The sequence below is a fragment of the Musca domestica genome, unplaced genomic scaffold (assembly GCF_030504385.1).
Source record: "Musca domestica strain aabys unplaced genomic scaffold, Musca_domestica.polishedcontigs.V.1.1 38, whole genome shotgun sequence".
Lineage (NCBI taxonomy): Eukaryota > Metazoa > Arthropoda > Insecta > Diptera > Muscidae > Musca > Musca domestica.
In genome coordinates, this window is record NW_026712324.1 from 8969880 (window position 1) to 8990534 (window position 20655).

The 20655-nt window shown below is 36.5% G+C and overlaps 1 protein-coding gene across 1 annotated transcript in view; it reads right to left on the minus strand.

The window, feature by feature from the left end:
- Window positions 1-18227, minus strand: part of LOC101898049 (U-scoloptoxin(01)-Er1a-like) — a 31934-nt gene extending 13707 nt beyond the window's left edge. Inside the window, exons 1-2 of the mRNA XM_059126379.1 lie at window positions 18077-18227; window positions 17193-17554 (exon numbers count right to left, since the gene is read on the minus strand). Of these exons, the coding sequence (XP_058982362.1) occupies window positions 17193-17417 (225 nt within the window). The 5' untranslated portion in view covers window positions 17418-17554; window positions 18077-18227. The remainder of the gene's footprint in view (window positions 1-17192; window positions 17555-18076) is intronic.
- Between the last annotated feature and the right edge of the window lie 2428 nt (window positions 18228-20655).

A 20655-nucleotide genomic window follows, 5' to 3' on the forward strand; every position in this document is an offset into this window, starting at 1 on the left:
CATTCTGAGTCGATTTATTCATGTCCGTCTGTCCATGTATTTTTGTAAACAAAGTACAGGTCGCATTAATGCCCGATCCAAATTAAATTTTGCACAAATAATTTTGTTTTTGGACGAACCCAATTGAAATTGGAGATAATCGATCAAAATTTAGATATAGCTCCCATATATAACTTCGTCCGATTTGCCTTTTATTGTGCACCAAACGTCTAATATTTGTCCAAATGGGATGGAGTTTGGCACTTACGACCAAATTGAGTCTAGAAGTTAGTACATCAAATTTGGTGAAAATCGGTTCAGATATAGCTATAGCTTCCATATATATTATTCATCCGATTTGTTATATTTGTTACCCACAACCGTAATATGCACCCTGTAACAACAATATTTTGGAAAACATATCAAATACAGCTCAGAAATACATTTGCTAAATTTTATCGAAATCGCTTCAGATTTGGATATAGCTCCCATATATAACTTCGTCCGATTTACCTTTGATTGTGCACCAAACGTCTAATATTTGCCCAAATTGGATGAAATTTGGCACTTACGACCGAATTGAGTCTAGAAGCTAGTATGTCAAATTTTGTGAAAATCGATTCAGATATAGCTATAGCTCCCATACATATTGTTCATCCGATTTATTGAATTTGTCCTGCACAGCCGAAAAATATACACTCTATAGTAACGATATTCGGAAAATATATCAAATACGTCCTTGCCAAATTTTATCGAGATCGGTTCCGATTTGGATATAGCTCCCATATATATCTTTATCTGATTTCAAAATAAGTCCTTTGAACTTTAAATTATAATCATAGCGTGTATGATTGAATTCTCTCATAAAAACTATTAATTGTTATACGGTATTTTGATAATTTTAGCTACATTTAAACAGATTTTTCTTCAAGTTTCGCATTTAAATATTGTAATAACTTATGACAAAAGTTGTCTATGCAGGTCTACGTCGTCGTATAGGCATTCGGTATTTTTAAGATTTTAACAGAATTTTTAACGGATTTTATTTATTTATTTATTATTTTTTTTTTGAAATTGCCAAATTTATACCAAACGGTGGAGGGTATTTAAAGTTCGGCCAGCTGCTTTTTACTTGTTAAATATTCGTATATCGTCTCCAATGTATTTATAATAAATCAAAGATAACTCTAGAATCGTTTATATTCGATGAAACAGCTTAAATCAAAAATTATTTACATCACCAGCATCATAGAGATAGTTCAGACAAGATAAGCTGAGTACATTGAACATGTACATATGTAATGAAACAACATGTGGCATGTTGCAAGAACAACAACATTCGACAAGTTCGCTACGCTATTGCAATTTGTTTGTAATACATTTTTTTTATTCGACATAAAATTGAATTACGTACCGACGAGACTGCAAAATGAACGCATTCAACGAACGAAGGTGATGTATTTTGTTTTGTTTTGTTTTGTTTCGTTTGTGACAAAAGAGCAACAACGTTCATTCGTTGGCAATGTTAAAATTTAAATAAATTGTGTCATCGACTTGTAAATTTGTTATAAATTAATGATAACAACAATTCGCACATCAAACAACAATAGAATGACTTGAGTGAATGTTATAAATAATTTAGTGTAGAATTTGTTTTATGATTTCAAACGCATTTTTAATTTTATGTGAGATAATACTTTTTGAGGGGGAGGTGGCAGAGAATTTGTTCTGCTCTAAATGTTCTCATGTTGGTTTTGAAGAAATAGAATATAAAAAGTTAAAATGTAAATAGGCCTATGTGATGCAATTATTTAAAAAAAAAACGTATATACTGAGGGTATTATAATATTGGGTCAAAAATTTCGTAATTTTAGCCCGATCCTAACAAAGTCCTCCTTAGGGTCAGAATGGAAGCCAACTGTTTCTAGACATGTATTATCGTGGTTGGTACATTTTTTACATTGGAATCAGAGAGAAATGTATGTGAATGCTATATTCAAATATTAACCGATCTTGACAAAATTTGGCAAGGGTAGTTCCAGGCTGTACACATACAAGTGCTGCACAGAAGACTCTGAATGGGACGAATACATGTATGGGGGCTAGGACCAAATCTGTTACGATCCCGATAAAAGTTCTAGTATTTCTAGTCTGTGTCTTATATCTTGTTCCGGATGTCAGGGTTATGGGAAAAAAGAAATGTCAAATTTTTGTCTCAATCGGACAATAGATGCGACCAGTTCTAAGGACAGATTGGTGGACATCCATAAATCAACTCTAAAGATCCAAAAAGAATCTATGGGTATACTTTGTTTCCTTCTTCATGTTGCAGTCAAATGAACAAAGTGGAAAGTTCGTGGAATGGGCCGGGCCGAACTTTTAATACCCTCCACCATTTGGTACAAATTTGGCAATTTCCAAAAAAAAAAAAAAAATAATAATAAAATCCGTTAAAAATTCTGTTAAAATCTTAAAAATACCGAATGCTTATACGACGACGTGGACCTGCATAGGCAACTTTTGTCATAAGTTATTACATTATTTAAATGCGAAATTTGAAGAAAAATCTGTTTATAATGTAGCTAAAATCATCAAAATACCGAATATGGGGGGTACCGTTATATGGGGGCTATACGAAGACGTGGACCTGCACAGACAATTTTCTGGCATGGGCTGAAGTATCCATTACGAACTTTACATGCTAAATTTGAAACAATCCCGGTAAATAGTGTCGCTAAAATCATCAAAATACCGAATATCGGGGGTACGGTTTATGGGGGCTATATGAAGACGTGGACCTACATGGCCCATTTTCTGTTTTATACTGCAGTATCTATTACGAACTTCAAATACCAAATTTCGAGAATTCCGCTAAATAATGTCGCTAATATCATCAAAATACAGAATATCGGGAGGTACCGTTATATGGGGGCTATATGATAACTTGGACTACATGGCCCATTTACGAACTTAACCTGCCTACTGGCTAAATATACATGTGTGCAAAATTTTAGCCTTCTATCTCAATTTGTTCGAAAGATAGCGTGATTACAACAGACAGACAGACGGACAGACAGACAGACGGACAGACAGACAGACACACAGACAGACAGACGGACATGGCTAAATCGTCTTAGAATTTTACGCTGATCAAGAATATGTATACTTTGTTGGGTCTGACATGAGTATTTCGAGAAGTTACAAACGGAATGACAAAATTAATATACCCTCCATAGTATGGTGGAGGGTATAAAAAGGGGAAGAATATTACTATTATTTCCTTCACAAGACATTTTAATTATCATTTGACCCCTTCACTCTCAGAATCTGTTTTGAATTAGACTCATCAGACAAAGAACTTGGATCACGAAATGTGCAACACCTCAAGATATTGGCGGATGGATGAATGGATTTTCCTATCTTGCCGAGCTGAGTCGATCTGCCTATGTGCGTCCGTCTGTCCATGTTAATTTGAAATCGAATTTATGGCCCAATCCTCACAAAATTTCGCATGGAGGTAGGTATAGGGTCCGAAAAAAAGCCCACTGCTATTGGAGATGATCGCAAATTTAGGGGTAAAAAATGTTTTTTGTCATAGAAGTTATTTTAAAATAACTTTTTAAATAACTTCCCAGACAAAAAACAAGGGAACTGATGAGGATTGGTGGCTCTTTACGAAACCTATGTATTCCCTGCCTTACCCCCTGGTAAACATTACCATAGTTCTCCACTAATAAACAAACGTTGTTTTTATAAAAACAACAAAAAAAGGGATAAAGCCTGACCATTTTGCAACAACAAAATACTACGGTGTCCCGAACAAACAAGCCACACTGTTCTGGACTAACAACTTAAAAATTGTCTGGATTTTGAAAAAAAGAGAAAATTTTCTTGTTGTTGTAGTTGCTCTATAGGTCACAATTGTAGAACAATCGACAGAAACGGAATTTTGCATGAGATTAGAGCTTAGGGCAGAAGTCTACCAATTTGGATGGTCACCGGATAATATTTAGCGGTTGAAATAGACCATCATTATATCCTCAGTCATATGGCTAGAGAAGGTGTATATCATTTGATTAAGCGAAAACGTGCCTCATCGAAATAACGGTTTTAGGCCCTAAGACTCTTTGGACCAAATCCGTTTCAGAACATTTGGAGTCGATCTAGCGATGGCCGTCCTTCTATCTGTCTGGCTGGCTCGAAGGGAGTATCCGATTTAGTCCAAAGTTGGTATATCGTAATATTATTATCAAACTTAGATCGAATTTGGAGATGGACAATATCGGTTCACGCCTTCTGGTACCTCACATTCCAAAAAGTTGACATTTCCAAAAAAAAAAAAAAAAAAAAAAAAATAATAATATATATACATATATATATACATATATATATATATATATATATATATATATATATATATATATATATATATATATATATAAAAAGAAAGAATAACCCGATTTTGCTCCCACTTTGCGAATTCCAATATTTGCATCAGGTGAGAAAATGGACAATATCGGTCCACTCCATCAAGTACCTCCCCCACAAAGGGTCAACATTTTAAATATTTTTATTAACCCACGGTCTGGTGCCAAGATGGAAGATATAGGTCCACTCCTTCTAGTACCTCCCCCCCAAAGGGTCAAATTTTGAATATCCATGAGGCTCATAAAACGTCAAATTAATATCAGATTTCATTCATACTTGTCACATCTCAATATTTCCATCAACACATGATCTGTTATAAAGATGGTAGAGATCGGGCCTTTCCTTCTGCTACCTCCTCCCAACAATGTTTTTTTTTATAACCAAAACGATTATTATTAACACAAGATCTACTGTGAAGAAGGAATATATAGGCACACTCCTTCTGGAATTTCCCCCACAGGGTCAAAGGGTCAAAATTTTGAATATCCATGAAGCTCATAAAACGAGAACTTAACTTGTCTTGGTGTATCTCACTATTTCCATTAAGACAAGATCTGTTATAAAGATGGTAGAGATCGAACCATTTTTTCTGGTACCTCCCCCATATAGGGTTCAATATTTTGAAAAAACACGCCGCTCAAAGAAAGCGAAATAAGCATACAACTCTCTTGGAATTTCACACATACAAACATTTTTGCTAACAAACTATCTGTTGGGTAGGCAACATATATCTGCGAACCCCTTCTGGTACCTCAGAAACAAGTCGGCGATTCTTTACAAGTTGATGTCTCTAAGTATTTCTCTCAACCAGAAACCTGAGATGGATATGGAATTTAAAAAAAAAAAAATATTTAAAATTGAAAATATATTTTCGATTGTCTTGTAATTTTGAAGCATGAAAATAGGATACTTCGATTGACTGTTTGTCTATAAAGGCCTACATTTTCCCTAATGTCCTCGCCTTATAATCATAATCTAATAACATAATTAAATTTTTGGAATTAATCAGAATTTCTATCATTCACCAAATTTACCTTATTACCAATTGTTCTTCAACAACAGCAGCAAAAATATGGCACAACTTGGCACTCAATCAAGATAATTCATATTTTTTATCTGTGGCATATTTAATTGTGAAATGCAACTTTTAAATCAAAAAACACTTGGCAAAGGCTTCCCCTATTCTCTGCCTTATATAAAAGTTATGTCTGAGAACATTAGAAACGCAAAAATCGCATCAAATCGCTGACACACAAGTCGAAAGACAGACATCTCCGCTGACGCTGACGTCTGCCTAAAAACTGTCAACAACATTGAAAAGAGTGATAATTCAATAATGTGATTGCACACATTTGTCTCTGGCTTGTCGTTGATAGTGATCTATACCCAGCGACGACCACAAGAAGAGGAGGAGTACCCTAAGTCAACACAGATCCACCTTGCATTACAATGCAGCAGCAGCGACAACAGGGCTTTTGTTGTTCAAAGCTTTTCGCAAAAAAAAAAAAAAAAAAAAAACTCCAAAAAGAAGCAAAAAATAACAGCAACAATGCGATCAACAACAACAACGACGACGATGCCAACTTCCATGTGGAACACAAAAACTCCCACGCCAAAAACGGTAACACCAACAACGACGACACACTGCCCTGCACACACAACCAGCCAGCCAGCCAGCCACTAACAACAACAACTCCACCAATAAACAACAAGTTGCAATCAGAGCAGACAAAGTGTTGGTAGCCCCAAAAACTAACAGTAAAACAAGCCAAAAATAAAACCCCAAGTTTGAAACTATAACAATTATCCACCACCACCACTACCACTACCAAGCAACAGCATCAACGACGCCACCACCACCGCCACAACAACGACAACAACAAGAAACACCATCAAAATGTAGAAATCCATAGAAACAAATACAAATCTTACGTTATGTTGCACTCAATTTGGAAATTTGCTGGAAATGCCACATAATGTTGCAGCAGCAGCAGCAACAGAAAAAGAAGAAGATCCGCCAAAGCCACACACAACAGCCGTCATGAGTACTACTGCTTTGGCTGAATCACTTCATCACTTTACTCCAGGCCATTGCAACATTCAAATGTTAAAGGGAAATGGGAAAATACAACAGCAACGGCAACAACATTTAAACGACTTGCACCTTTCATTGGTTAACTGATCGTTTATTGTAATTTTCCCAAAACGCTTTTCCCCCATTGAGTCTTTCTTCTGGGGCGATCGGAGATGCTGTTGGTATTTGGGTAGATTTCAGTTTGAATGTATGTGTGTGTGTGTGATGGGAGATGGTTCGTTTTGAAATGCCTGTCAAGCCAAGGCAATTAGCATTTAACATTATCATTAAATCAATTTCGTTTAGACCTAATGCGGTTCTTGCCAAATATCTATCAAAGGGGGGTTAAGGGGTCAACATGGGGCTGCTCATCAAGCAAAAAAAAAACGGAATGCCTTATAAGGGGATTTTCTTTATAAAATGAGCTGATTCTATACTAAAAAAGTAAAAATGCAGCTCATTTCAGCCAGGCCGAACTTTTAATACCCTCCACCATTTGGAAGGAATTCGAAAATTTTCAAAAAAAAAAATCAAATACAGTTCTTGCCAAATCTCTATCAATGGGGGGTTAAGAGCTCAACATGGGGCTGCTCATCAAGAAATGACGAAGTGGCTTGATTTCTCAAAGAAAAAAACGGAATGCCTTATAAGGGGATTTTCTTTATAAAATGAGCTGATTCTATACTAAACAAGTAAAAAAAGCAGCTAATTTCGGCCAGGCCGAACTTTTAATACCCTCCACCATTTGGAAAGAATTCGAAAAATTTAAAAAAAAATCCGAAATTTACCACTCGAATGAATACGAAGACGAAATTTTTTGCCATAGGTATCCATTAAGATCTTCCAATACAATATTTGAAACGATTCCGATAAATAATGTCGCAAAAATCATGAAAATACCGAATATCAGGAGGTACCGTTATATGGGGGCTATACGAAAACGTGGACCGACATGGCCCACTTTGGCAAACTATGCATGTATGCAAAATTTTAGCCTTATGTCTCAATTCGTTCGACAGATTATAACAGACAGACAGGCGGACATCTCCAGATTGTCTTAGAATTTTACGCTGATCCAGAATATACTTTTTAGGGCCTATTATTAATATTTCGGGAAGTTACAAACGGAATAACAAAGCTAATATACCCTCCATGGAATGGTGGAGGGTATAAAAATAACTTCTATGGAAAATACGTTGTGCAAGACTTTTAGAAACACATTGTTCCACTGAGAGAGGGTCATTTAAGGGACTTCTGTAGAAAAGAACATTGCAACGCTTTATGTAACTAAAACACCTTCCAAAAATGTTCCATAAAACATAAAGTTCTGCCGGGCCAAATTTTTAATACCCTCCACCTTAGGGTAAAAGAAACATTAGAAGAAATGTGGCAAAAAACCATTAAAATGCCGAATATCGGGAGGTACCGTTATATAGGGGCTACACCAAAAAGTGGACCTATAATTACAATGTTTCGCTACACGAACTAGGACCCATTATGACCCACAAATACCAATTTTTAGACAAATCAGTGAAAAAATGTGGCAAAAACCATCAAAATACCGAATATCGGGATGTACCGCTATATGGGGGCTATATCAAATCATGAACCCATGCATGCAATGCTTCGCCACCGAAGCTGGAACCCGTTATGACCAACAAATATCAATTTTCAGACAAATCCGTGAAAAAAATGTGGCAAAAATCATCAAATTACCGAATATCGGGAGGTCCCGTTATATGGGGGCTATACCAAAACGTGGACCTATAATTACAATGTTTCGCTACACGAACTAGGACCCATTATGACCCACAACTTCTAATTTTTAGACAAATCAGTGAAAAAATGTGGCAAAAACCGTAAAAATACCGAATATTTGGAGGTACTGTTATATGGGGGCTATACCACAACGTGGACATATACATGCAATGTTTTGCCACACGCTCAGGGACCCGTTATGACCTACAAATACCAATTTTCCAGACAAATCCGTGAAAAAAATGTGGTATAAATCATCAAAATACCGAATATCGGGAGGTACCGTTATATGGGGACTATACCAGAACGTGGACCGACATATCTCATTTTCAATACCAACCATCCTAGACACAATGCAAATAACTCTGCTTAGTTTTGGCGCTCTACGTCAAATAATGTGGGCTGTATCGTGATTTCAACAGACAGACGGACAGACAGTCAGACGGACATCGTTAAATCGACTTAGAATTTTATGCTGATTATGTATATATATATATATATATATATATATATAATATATATATATATATATATATATATATATATATATATATATATATATATATAAAATACTCTCAAAGCTCTTCTATAGTAGAAGATCTTCTAAAGTTTTCAGTAACTAAATAATTTTTAAAAGCTCTTCTATAGCTAGAATACCTTTAAAAGCGCTACTATGGTTTGAAATTCTTCTAAATCTCGGTTATCTATAGGAGTTCTTCTAAAGCTAGAATGCCATTCAAAGCTCTTCTATTGATAGAATACGCTTAAAAGTTTTTCTGTAGCTTAAAATAAACAATTTAAAAGCGCTTCTATAGATTTTTCCTAAAATGTTCAATAAATGAAAAATCGTTTTAATTTATTTGACGAATATGTATTAAACGCATCTCAAAGCTCTTCTACACATAGAAGATATATAGAAGAGAGAGAGAGGCCCTTTCAAAGCTTATCTATAAAACTTCCCAAGCTCTTCTTTTAAAGTACTTATAAATATAACAGTTTAAGAGGCTCATCTGTGTATAAAGCTCTTCTAGAGATAAAATACCACTCTCCCAAAAAGACGAATTTCTCTTCTTAGAATGTAAGGCATTTTAATTTTATCCATATTTTATAAGAACTTTTCAAGCTTTTATTTAAATAGATTATCGATAAAAAAAAAAACAATTTTATGGCTATCGACAGATCTTTGAAGATTCCAGAAGGTATTAATAGATCACAAATCCTTTGAAGCTTTTTATTGTTAGATTTTTATTTATAGCTCTTCTATAGACCAAGAGGCCTTCACGGCTATGTTATTCACAAAATTACTTTTGAAAGCTTTTTTATACCCTCCACCATACTATGGAGGGTATATTAATTTTGTCATTCCGTTTGTAACTCCTCGAAATACTCATGTCAGACCCAACAAAGTATATATATTCTTGATCAGCGTAAAATTCTAAGACGATTTAGCCATGCCCGTCTGTCTGTCCGTCTGTCTGTGTGTCTGTTGTAATCACGCTATCTTTGGAACAAATTGAGATAGAAGGCTAATGTAGGTCCAAGTTATCATATAGCCCCCATATAAAGGTACCTCCCGATTTTCGGTATTTTGTGATTTTAGCGACATTATTCACTGGAATTGTTTCACATTTGGCATTTAAAGTTCGTAATGGATACTACAGCCTAAGAGAGAAAATTATCTGTACAGGTCCACGTCTTCGTATAGCCCCCATATAACGGTACCCCCCGATATTCGGTATTTTGATGATTTTAGCGTCATTATTCACGGGAATTGTTTCAAATTTGGTATTTGAAGTTCGTTATAGATACTGCAGCATAAAACAGAAAATGGGCTATGTAGGTCAACGTCTTCGTATAGCCCCCATATACCGTACCCCCGATATTCGATATTTTGATGATTATAGCGACATTTTTTACAGGGATTGTTTTAAATTTCGCATGTGAAGTTCGAAATGAATACTTCAGCCCATGCCAGAAAATTGTCTGTGCCGATTCACGTCTTCGTATAGCCCCCATATAACTGTACCCCCTATATTCGTTATTTTGATGATTTAAGCTACATTACAAACAGATCTTTCTTCAAGTTTCGCAATTAAATATTGTAATAACTTATGACAAAAGTTGCCTATGCAGGTCCACGTCGTCGTATAGGCATTCGCTATTTTTAAGATTTTAACAGAATTTTTAACGGATTTTATTATTTTTTTTTTTTTTTTGGAAATTGCCAAATTTGTACCAAATTCGGCCCGGCCGAACTTAAAGCTTTTTTACTTGTTTGTTTTTCTTTATATAGAAAATCTTTAAGAGCTTTTCAATAAATATAACCCTTTAAAAACCTAATTATAGGTAGAGGACATACAAAAACATCTATACCATGTGGACCCCCACTGACATTCTAAAGTTAGAGGACGTATATTGCTGTTCCTTCAAGCCCTTTAATGCCTTTTAAAGATTAAAGATTTAAATACCTTAAAAGGTTAATCTGTGAAAAGAAGACTTTTTAAAATTGTTCTGTAAAGCCAAATAATTTCTCCATTTCAGTAGAAAATGTAATTTAATTTAAGAATGCCTCCTCTTTACACAAAGACACTCTTCAACCTATAAGGCCTACAGAAGTCAGTCTCTTTGAACATTTCCCCAACAACGAAAAACCTTTCGAATTTTTACCCACTACACTGCAATTTAAAACCTAATATCATATATTACCCCCCCCCCCCCCCCTATAAAAAAGGGGGACTTTGAAAGAATATTCCAAATGCAATGAAACATCATCTGCAGGAAATTCTCATGCATTTGAAAACACACAATGATGACTATCTAAATAACTACTCATCCAATCCACTCCAATCGACCATCCATAGTCATCCTCTACAATGGCCAAGAAGGCATCTTCAAGAAGAGTCTCAGCTAATAAAATTACCATTTAGATAGATGGCTGCCTTCACTTTTTGGCGTTTGTGTTTTCCTTGACGCTTCTAAACTGAATCTGCCAAAAGTACAAGTAACATAACATCATCGGCGGCGGCGACAGCGAAAGGTGCAATTACTAAAAATAAGTCTCTCTCTGAGACAATTAAGTCTTTCGCCACATAAAAAGTGCAGGAATAGTTGACAGATCCCAAAGAATAGATGTAAGTGTCATTTTTACCATTACTAGCAATGACAACGCCATAGCCCCCATATGACGGTACTTCCCAATACTCGGTACTTTTATGATTTTTTATGATTCGTGCGACATTATTCCCCGGAATTATAACAAGTTTCGTATTCAAAGTTCGTAATTGGTACTACAGCCTATGACAAAAAAGATCGTATGTAGGTTCACGTTTTCGTATATCTCCCATATAACGGTACATCCCGATATTCGGTATTTTGATGATTTTAGCGACATTATTAACCGGAATTGTTTCAAATTTGATATTTGAAGTTCGTAATGGATACTACAGCCTATGACAGAAAATTGTCTGTGCAAGCCCACATCTTCGTATAGCCCCCATATAACGGTACCTCCCAAAATTCGGTATTTTGATGATTTTAGCGTCATTATTCACCAGAATTGCTTCAAATTACGTATTTAGAGTTCGTAATGGGAAATACAGTCTGTGACAGAAAATTGACTATGCAGGTTCAGGTCTTCGTATAGGCCCCATATATCAGTACCTCCCTATATTCGGTATTTTGACGATTTTAGGTGCAATACTCAACGAAATTGTTTGAGATGTCGTATTTGAAGTTCGTAATGGATGCTACAGCCTGTGACAGAATATTGTCTATGCAGGTTTAGGTCTTCGCACAGCTCCGATATAACGGTACCTCTCTGCATACCATATTTTGATGATTTAAGCTACATTATTCACCGTTTATGGTAATGGCTTATGACAAACAATGCCTATGTAGGTCCACGTCGTATAGACCCCAATATAAAGGCTATATTCGGTATTTTTTAAATTTTAACAGAATATTTTAAGGATTTTATTTTTTTGAAAATTGCCAAATTTGTTCCAAATGGTGGAAGGTATTAAAAGTTCGGCCCGGCCGAACTTAGCTGCTTCTCTACTTGTTTAGTACTTAAAATGCAATATTTCTTTAGTTTAACAAAAATTTTTAATCAGACACATTGCGGAACTCCAGCTTTATTCATTTACCCAATAGAGTACCACTTAGTACTTTTCGAACAATTATAATACCTTATCTTAACCACAGCCACCACCAATGGCATCTATATCAATTTTCAAGATTTCAGGTCGATTCTTCACCCAATACCAAATTCAATACTATTTAGCACTTTTCGTACATTAATAGCAAAACCACCACCAGATACCAAAAGATAGCTCCAAATCATATTTCGGGACTCATTTCACCCAATACCCAATTTAGTACCATTTAGTACTTCTAGTACCCATTTCTGAAACCAACCTCGTCCTCAGATATTAACAATGACAGGATTTCAGCTCTATTCCTTCACCAAATACCAAACATAGCACTATTTAGTACTTTTTGTACAATTAAAGTACACATTTTCAAAAAGCACCTACATATCTCAATTCCAGATATATAACAGAGACAAAATATCAAATTTGAGGATCCCAGCCCTAACCAGTGTGACTGAATGAGCAATATCTGGTGTTTGCGAAAATGGTGGAATGTGTGAAGCTTAGAAGGAATTGGATGTTATTCCGCAATTTAGTAGAGTTTAGTGGGGGAGATATCAGAAAAAATGGTCCTATTCAGGGAGAGATGAAAAAGCTGCAATCAACATCAGACTGCGGTCATTTCTAAGCCACTCGTTCGACAGATGTTACAATTATTCCAGTGACAGCTCATTACATTGTTTACGAGCGTACAAAAGCATTTTGGTGAGAATTTTCCAGAAAAAAAAGTTATTCGTGATGGAATTCTTTATATTTGGCTGGAAACCACAAGTGGCTATCGTTAGAGCACTACAGCATTCAAATGTGAATAAATATTTTGTGTCTAGTACCATCGCTCGTTACCGTGATACTGGTAGCGAAGCCCGGCGTCAAGGAAGTGGACGGAAGAAAACAGCAACATCAGCAGAAGAGGTTCGAAAAGTAAAGAAGCGACTTGATCGAAACCCGCGTCACAGTGCCGAAAAATGGCTCGTGAGCTGAATATATCGCAATATTCCATTCGGCAAATATTGACAAAATAAGCTCGGGGTAAAACCATTGAAATTTCAAGAAGTGCAAGAACTTACACCGCAACAGAAAGAAAATAGACTCAAAAGAGCTGAAGAATTTCTTCGCTTGGCCGAAAGTGGTGAACTGCTGAATTTAGTTTTCTCCGATGAGAAAACATTCGTTGTCCAGCAGTTTGTAATCAAACCAAATGATCGTGTTTACTTGCCAAGAAGGTCAGATAAAAAGTGCACCTTCGGTTGACCACTAGAACTCAAGCACCGCCCATGGTCATGGTGTGGGCCGCCATAACAGCCGATGGTCGCTCTCCGCTCGTATTAATCGACATTGGCATCAGGGGGTATTAAAGCCTTGAGCACGTGCCATCGCACTCAACACGCGCCACCTAAGAATGGTTAAAAAGAGGTTCCTCGCTTCATTTCCAGCGCACAATGGCCACCAAAATCTCCGGATACCAATCCGTTGGACTATTGTGTCTGCAGTATTTTGGAAAGCAAGTTTGGCACTAAAACATATCAATGTGACGATGACCTCAAGCAAGCGCTTCACCGGGAATGGGCCAAAATAGCGCAGAGCAATATTCGGACAGCGTGTGACGGTTTCATTTCCGACATTTTTTGCTTTCATTCAATAAAATTAAAAAAATAAATAAAATTATGGCGGTTGTCTTTGTTGCAGTTTTTTTTTGTGTCACCCTGTATATTCCATTTTCACGCCAGATAATGTTTTAGTAAAAAAAATTGAGATGTGTGAAGTTCGAAGAGAATTGGATGCTCAATTCGCATTTATAATAGTTTTGGTTATTAAAAATTTGGATTCTTTGTGGGTTAGTTACCAGAAGTAGTATGTCGATATGTACCATTTTCACAGCAGATCCTCTGTCGATAGAAATAGAAGCTTGCAAGGAATTGAATGCTCATTTCGCGTTATATGAGCCTCATGACTATTCTAAATGTTGACCCATTGCGGGGGAGGGTCGAATTGAATACCCTGCAGCATTTGGAACGAATTTGGATATTTAAAAAAAAGGTTAAAAATCCTGTTAAAATCTTAAAAATGCAGAATATAGCCAGAAAGAGTGGCCCGTTCTATCCCATCTTCATTCCATGTCTCGTATAAATAAAAGTGGGGGAGGAATCTGATGTAGTGGACACATATTGTCCATATTAGGGACGATTTTAACAAAAAACTCAAACATAAATATGTATAGAAAGTTACAATTTCCGGCTAAAAGGAAATGTTATATTACTTCCATGATTCAATTCCAAAAAGCGGAGGAAAATCTGAGCAAAAAAAGTTAAATATTTTCATATTTTTTATTAACAAATATTTTTTTAGGCGTATAATGGAAATAGGAATTTTCGGTGACTTGTAGTGAAAATTAATTACGAAAAATGCAGTTTGAGTTTGCGCTAAATTCCTGGTGTTTAAATAAACTTGTGAAACATAAATATGTTTTTAAAAGGGCCGGGTCGAACTTTGAATACCCTGCACCATTTGAAACGAATTTGGATATTTAAAAAAAGGTTCTGTTAAGATCTTAAAAATGCAGAATATAGCCATTATATTGGGGTCTGTACGAAGACCTGCACAGGCAACTTTCAATATTCAAATACTGTAGTATCCACTACAAACTTCAAATACCAAATTTGAAACAATTCCGGTGAATAATGTCGCTAAAATCGCCAAAATACCAAATATCGGGAGGTGCCGTTATATGGGGGCTATACGAAGACGTGAACCAGCACACACAATTTCTGTCATAGGCTGTAGTTCCCAATACGAACTTCACATACCACATTTGAAACTATTCCGGTGAATAATGTCGCTAAAATCATTAAAATACCGAATATCAGGAGGTACCGTTATATGGGGGCTATACGACAATTTTCTGTCACAGGCTATAGCGCCTATTAGGAACTTCAAATACGAAATTTCAAATAATTTCTGTGAATATTGTACCTAAAATCGTTAAAGTTCCAAATATAGGGAGGTACTGATATATAGGACCTATACGAAGACCTGGACCTGCATACATAATTTTCTGTCATAGGCTGTAGTACCCATTACGAATTCTAAATACGAAATTTAAAACAAGTCCGGTGAATAATGTTCCTAAAATCGTCAAAATATCGAATATCGAGGGGTACCGTGGTATGTGGCCTATATAGACATTTCTCTTCCAGGGAGTTAAGTACTCAGGAAGAACTTCTTTTGTGGATTTTCAGACAATTTCATTTATAACTTTGGCTACAATCATGAAAAAATACCGAATATCGAGGGTACCGTTATATGGGGCTATACGATATCGTGGACCGATATAGCCCATCTTCGAACTTGACCTGCCTGCAGACAAAAGACTGATTTGTGCAATATTTTAGCTTCCTATATTTATTTGTTTCGACTCCAGCGTGATTAAAAGAGACGGACCGGCTTAAATAGTCTTAGAATTTTACGCTGATCAAGAATACATACTTTGTTATGTCTGAGAATTATGTTTCGATGAGTTACAAAAGAAATGACGAACTTAATACAATCTCCATATTATGTATGGTAGAGGATATAAAAATTGGGCTCCACATCTATATTTCCGATAATTCCAATGATATATTTATTCAGAGAATACTTTGTCTTTGCAAATCGATTCTTTGTATATTCTTTGAAGATTTTTATTTGACTTTTTATACCCTACACCACAAGGTGGTCAGGGTATTATGTCTTTGTGCATTTGTTTGTAACAGGCAAAAGGAAACGGGATAGACCCATAGTTCCTTTTTATGATCTGCATAGAATCACTTTCTGAGTTGATTTATGCATGTCAGTCCGTCTGTCCGTCCGTCCGTCCGTCCGTCCGTCCGTCCGTCCGTCTGCCCATGTATTCTTGTGAACAAAATGCAGGTCGCATTTATTATCCGATTGAGATGAAATTTTGCAAACAACATTTGTTTGGCCCAAGGACGAACCCTATTGAAATTGGAGATAATCGGTAAAAATTTAGATATAGCTCTCATATATATCTTCGTCCGATTTGCCTTTTATTGTGCACCAAACGTGTAATATCAGCCCGAATAGTATGGAATCTTGCACATACATCCAAATTAGGCCTGAAAATAAGTATGCCAAATTTTATCGAAATCGGTTCAGATATAGCTATAGCTCCCATATATATTGTTCATCCGATTTATTGTATTTGTTACCCACAGCCATAATATGCACCCTGTAACAACAATATTTGGGGAAATATATCAAATGCAGCTCAGAAATACCTTTGCTAAATTTTATCGAGATCGGTTCAGATTTGGATATAGTTCCCATATATATTTTTATCCGATTTCAAATTAATTTCGCACCAAATGGGCAATTCAAGTCCGAATTTAAAAGATACAAATGCTTCGGCATATTTAGTCCTTTGAATTTTAAATTATAATTATAATCATAGCGTGTATGATTGAATTCCCTCATAAAAACTTTTAATTATTAAGTGGAGCTCAACTAAATTAGCAAAGTGGTGTGGGGTATCATAAAATCGGCCCCGCCCGACCTTAGGACTTTCTTTACTGGTTTTTAATTTCAATCTCGGTTAAAATGGGTTTTCAAGTTGTGTTTAATTAATATTTTTTAAGTCCACTCTCCTTTTTTTGGAAAGGACAGGCCTACAAATTCAAAATACGTACGTACGTATGTGTGTGCGTGTGTGTGTCTAAGGTAGGCACCTCCGTATCTGTGCCACGATACACACGAAATCGAAATGAAACGAAAATTGAAGTCATAGTTGAATTAATATTCGTACTTACCCCACTGACACAAATGCAGGAGAGTAACAGGCCCAATATGACAGTAGCTACGACGGCCAAACGAGGTAGCTGGAAACGAAGATGATGCCTGCAATGTGGTTGCTGCTGCATGCCTCTGACAATGGACGATGATGTCGGAGATGTGGATGGATCCGCGAGGTTGCTACTGTCGTTGTTGTTATTGTTGAGTGTCTTAAAATTGTTGCAGTTAAATTTGTGGGCCATAATTTGTCTGTGGCAATGTTTTGGCTTAGCGAAGAAGAAGAAGATGGTGTTGTTGGTGATGCTGCTGCTGCTGCTGCAATTGTCGGTTGGTGATGGTAGTCGACTGACGTTGGGTGATTGTGTTTTCCGTCGACTGGCTGCTGAAAAACACACACATACACAAACACAATGAAAAAATAATAATAATAATGAAAGATTGATAGATGGTTTGTTTACACGATAGCAAAAACATCAACAAAATAGTAAAAGGGATAGATGGAGGTGCAGATAAACGGTGATGTTCTTAACAAAAAACAAATTGTATGTTCAGTCATTGCCAAATTGGAAAGGATTTTGGTAATTTCATCAATAGCTCGCTTGTACTTCAAATTTATTGGGCAATATAGAAATAAATATTTTTGTTTTCAAACTATTGTCTTCTTTAGTTTTCGATTCGTGTTAGTATTCCCACGTTTGTGCATGAAATCAACCACAAAACTTTATTTCTTTCAATGGTTCTTTAGATTTGTTACGTGACACCATCATCAGCTACTCGAAGTCTAGCAATTGCTGAACGATGGGGTTTATTTATTCTTCTTATAATGTTTTTAATATCGTTTTTTTTTTTGGAGTTTAGAAAATTTTAATAAAAAAAAAAATAGAAATGAAAATTTACGCACTTTTCAGTTACTCAAACACTTGTATTCCAACGGTGAAGGGTTTTGTTTTTGAGGGGGTGTTTGTTATACGCGCTCTATTCGCTGCACGTGTTACCTCGCGTCTGGTTGTAATGAAAAAGCTAAAAAAATCTGCCAACATTTTAGTTTTATACCAGCTCCCACCAAAAACACCGCATCATTTGGCTCAGCTTCTAAACAAACCCCCCTACCTACAAACGAGGCTAACAGTCATTGTGGCCAAAACAAAACAACAGCGTCATCATCGTTTTCATCATCATCACCATCATCGTCGTCGTCGTCGTCGCGATCATTGTTAACAGCCAACACCAGCACCACCATTGTCATCATCATCATCATCATAGGTATTGGCATCGTGGTTTGCCAAAGCGTAAAAGACTAGATCATCATTATGACCAGTTAACAGTAGCTGTGAACTATGGCTGCTACCTCTGTGGGACTCTCAATCGCACATCAGCAGCCTTAATCATCTTGGTAGTGGCAAAGTTTTGTGACGGTGCTGCAGGGATGGACATTTAAATCTAAAACAAGTAAAAAAGTAGTAAGTTCGGCCGGGCCGAACTTTGAATACCCTCCACCATTTGGAACGAATTTGAAAATTTTCAAAAAAATTAAATCCAATAAAAATTCTTTTAAAATCTTTAAAACATCTAATATAGGAAGGTGCCGATATATGGGGGGATATACGATATTGTGGACCTATAAAGACAAATCTATGTCTGCGTGTAAAGTACTCACAAGGAACTCCTTGTATGGATTTTCAGATAATTCCATTGGAAAAAGTGGCTAAAATCATCAAAATACCGAATATAGGGGAGTACCGTTATATGGGGGCTATACGATATTGTGGACCTATATAGATGATTCTCTGCAGAGGTATAAAGTACCCACAAGGACCTCCTTGTGTGGATTTTAAGAAAATTCCATTGAAAAATATGACTAAAATCATCAAAATGCCGAATACCGGGGGTACCGTTATATGGAGGCTATACGATATTGTGGACCTATATAGATAATTATCTGCCGAGGTATAAAGTACCCACAAGGAACTACTTGTGTGGATTTTCAGACAATTCCATTGAAAAATGTGGCTAACATCATCAAAATACCGAATATCGGGGGTACCGTTATATGGGGGCTATACGATATCGTGTACCGATATAGCCCATCTTCGAACTTGACCTGCCTGCAGACAAAAGAGAGATCTGTGCAAAGTTTTAGCTTCCTATCTTAATTCGTTTAGACTGTAGCGTGATTACAACAGACGGACGGACGGACAGACAGGGCTAAATCGTCTTAGAATTTTACGCTGATCAAGAATATATATACTTTGTTGGGTCTAAAATGATTATTTCGATGAGTTACAAACGGAATGACGAACTTAATATACCCTTTTTTGGTGGAGGGTATAAAAAAAGTCGGGTATATGCAGAAGAAGAAATATAGAAGATCTGCCATAGATCGAAGGTACAAAACCATTTTCATGTACAGGGTAAGATGAAAAAACTGCAACCAACTGCAGACTGCTAAGCCACTAGTCCGACAGCTATTAAAATTATTCCAGTGACAGCTCATTATATTGTTTACATGCGTACAAAAGCATTTTGGTGAGAATTTTCCACAAACAAAGTTATTCCTGATGGAACTCAAGCATGATAGTGTGATTTCTTTATATTTGGCTGGAAAACCACAAGTGACTGACGTTGGAGCATTCCAGCATCTTCTTTTGGGTCTCGTACCATCGCTCCTTACCGTGATACTGGTAGCGTAGTCCGACGTCAAGGAAGTGGACGGAAGAAAATAGCAAAATCGGCAGTAATGGTTCGTAAAGTAAAGAAGCGACTTGGTCGAATCCCGCGTCGCAGTGGCCGAAAAATGATTCGTGAACTGAAAATATCGGTAAATATTCCATTCGGCAAATATTGAAAAATGAGCTCGGGGTAAAGCCATTGAAATTCTAAAAAGTGCAAGAACTTACACCGCAACAGAAAGAAAATGGACTGAAAAGAGCTTCGCTTGACCGAAAGTGGTGAACTGCCGAAAATGGTTTTCTCCGATGAGAAAACATTCGTTGTCCAGCAGTTTGTAAACAAACAAAATAATCGTTTTTCGCCAAAAAGGTCAGCTGAAAATGTGCACCTTCCGTTGGCCACCAGAACTCAAGCGTCGGCCATGGTGATGGTGTGGGCCACCATAACAGCCGATGGTCGCTCTCCGATCGTATTAATCGACCGTGGCATCTGAATAAATGCCGAATATTATCGTGAAAATATTCTTGGGCACGCAAACATTTTGAATGCATACCTTGGACATTCCAAGAGGACTCAGCACCTTCGCACTCAGCACGCGCCACCCAAGAATGGTTACAAAATGAGGTTCCTCGCTTCATTTCCAGCTCACAATGGCCACCAAAATATTCGGATACCAACCCGTTGGACTATTGTGTCTGGAGAATTTTCGAAAGCAAGGTTGGCAATAAAAAATACCAAATTGTCGATCACCTCCTATCTCCGACGTGTTTTGCTTTCATTCAATCAAATTAAAAAAAATGTAAAAATTAT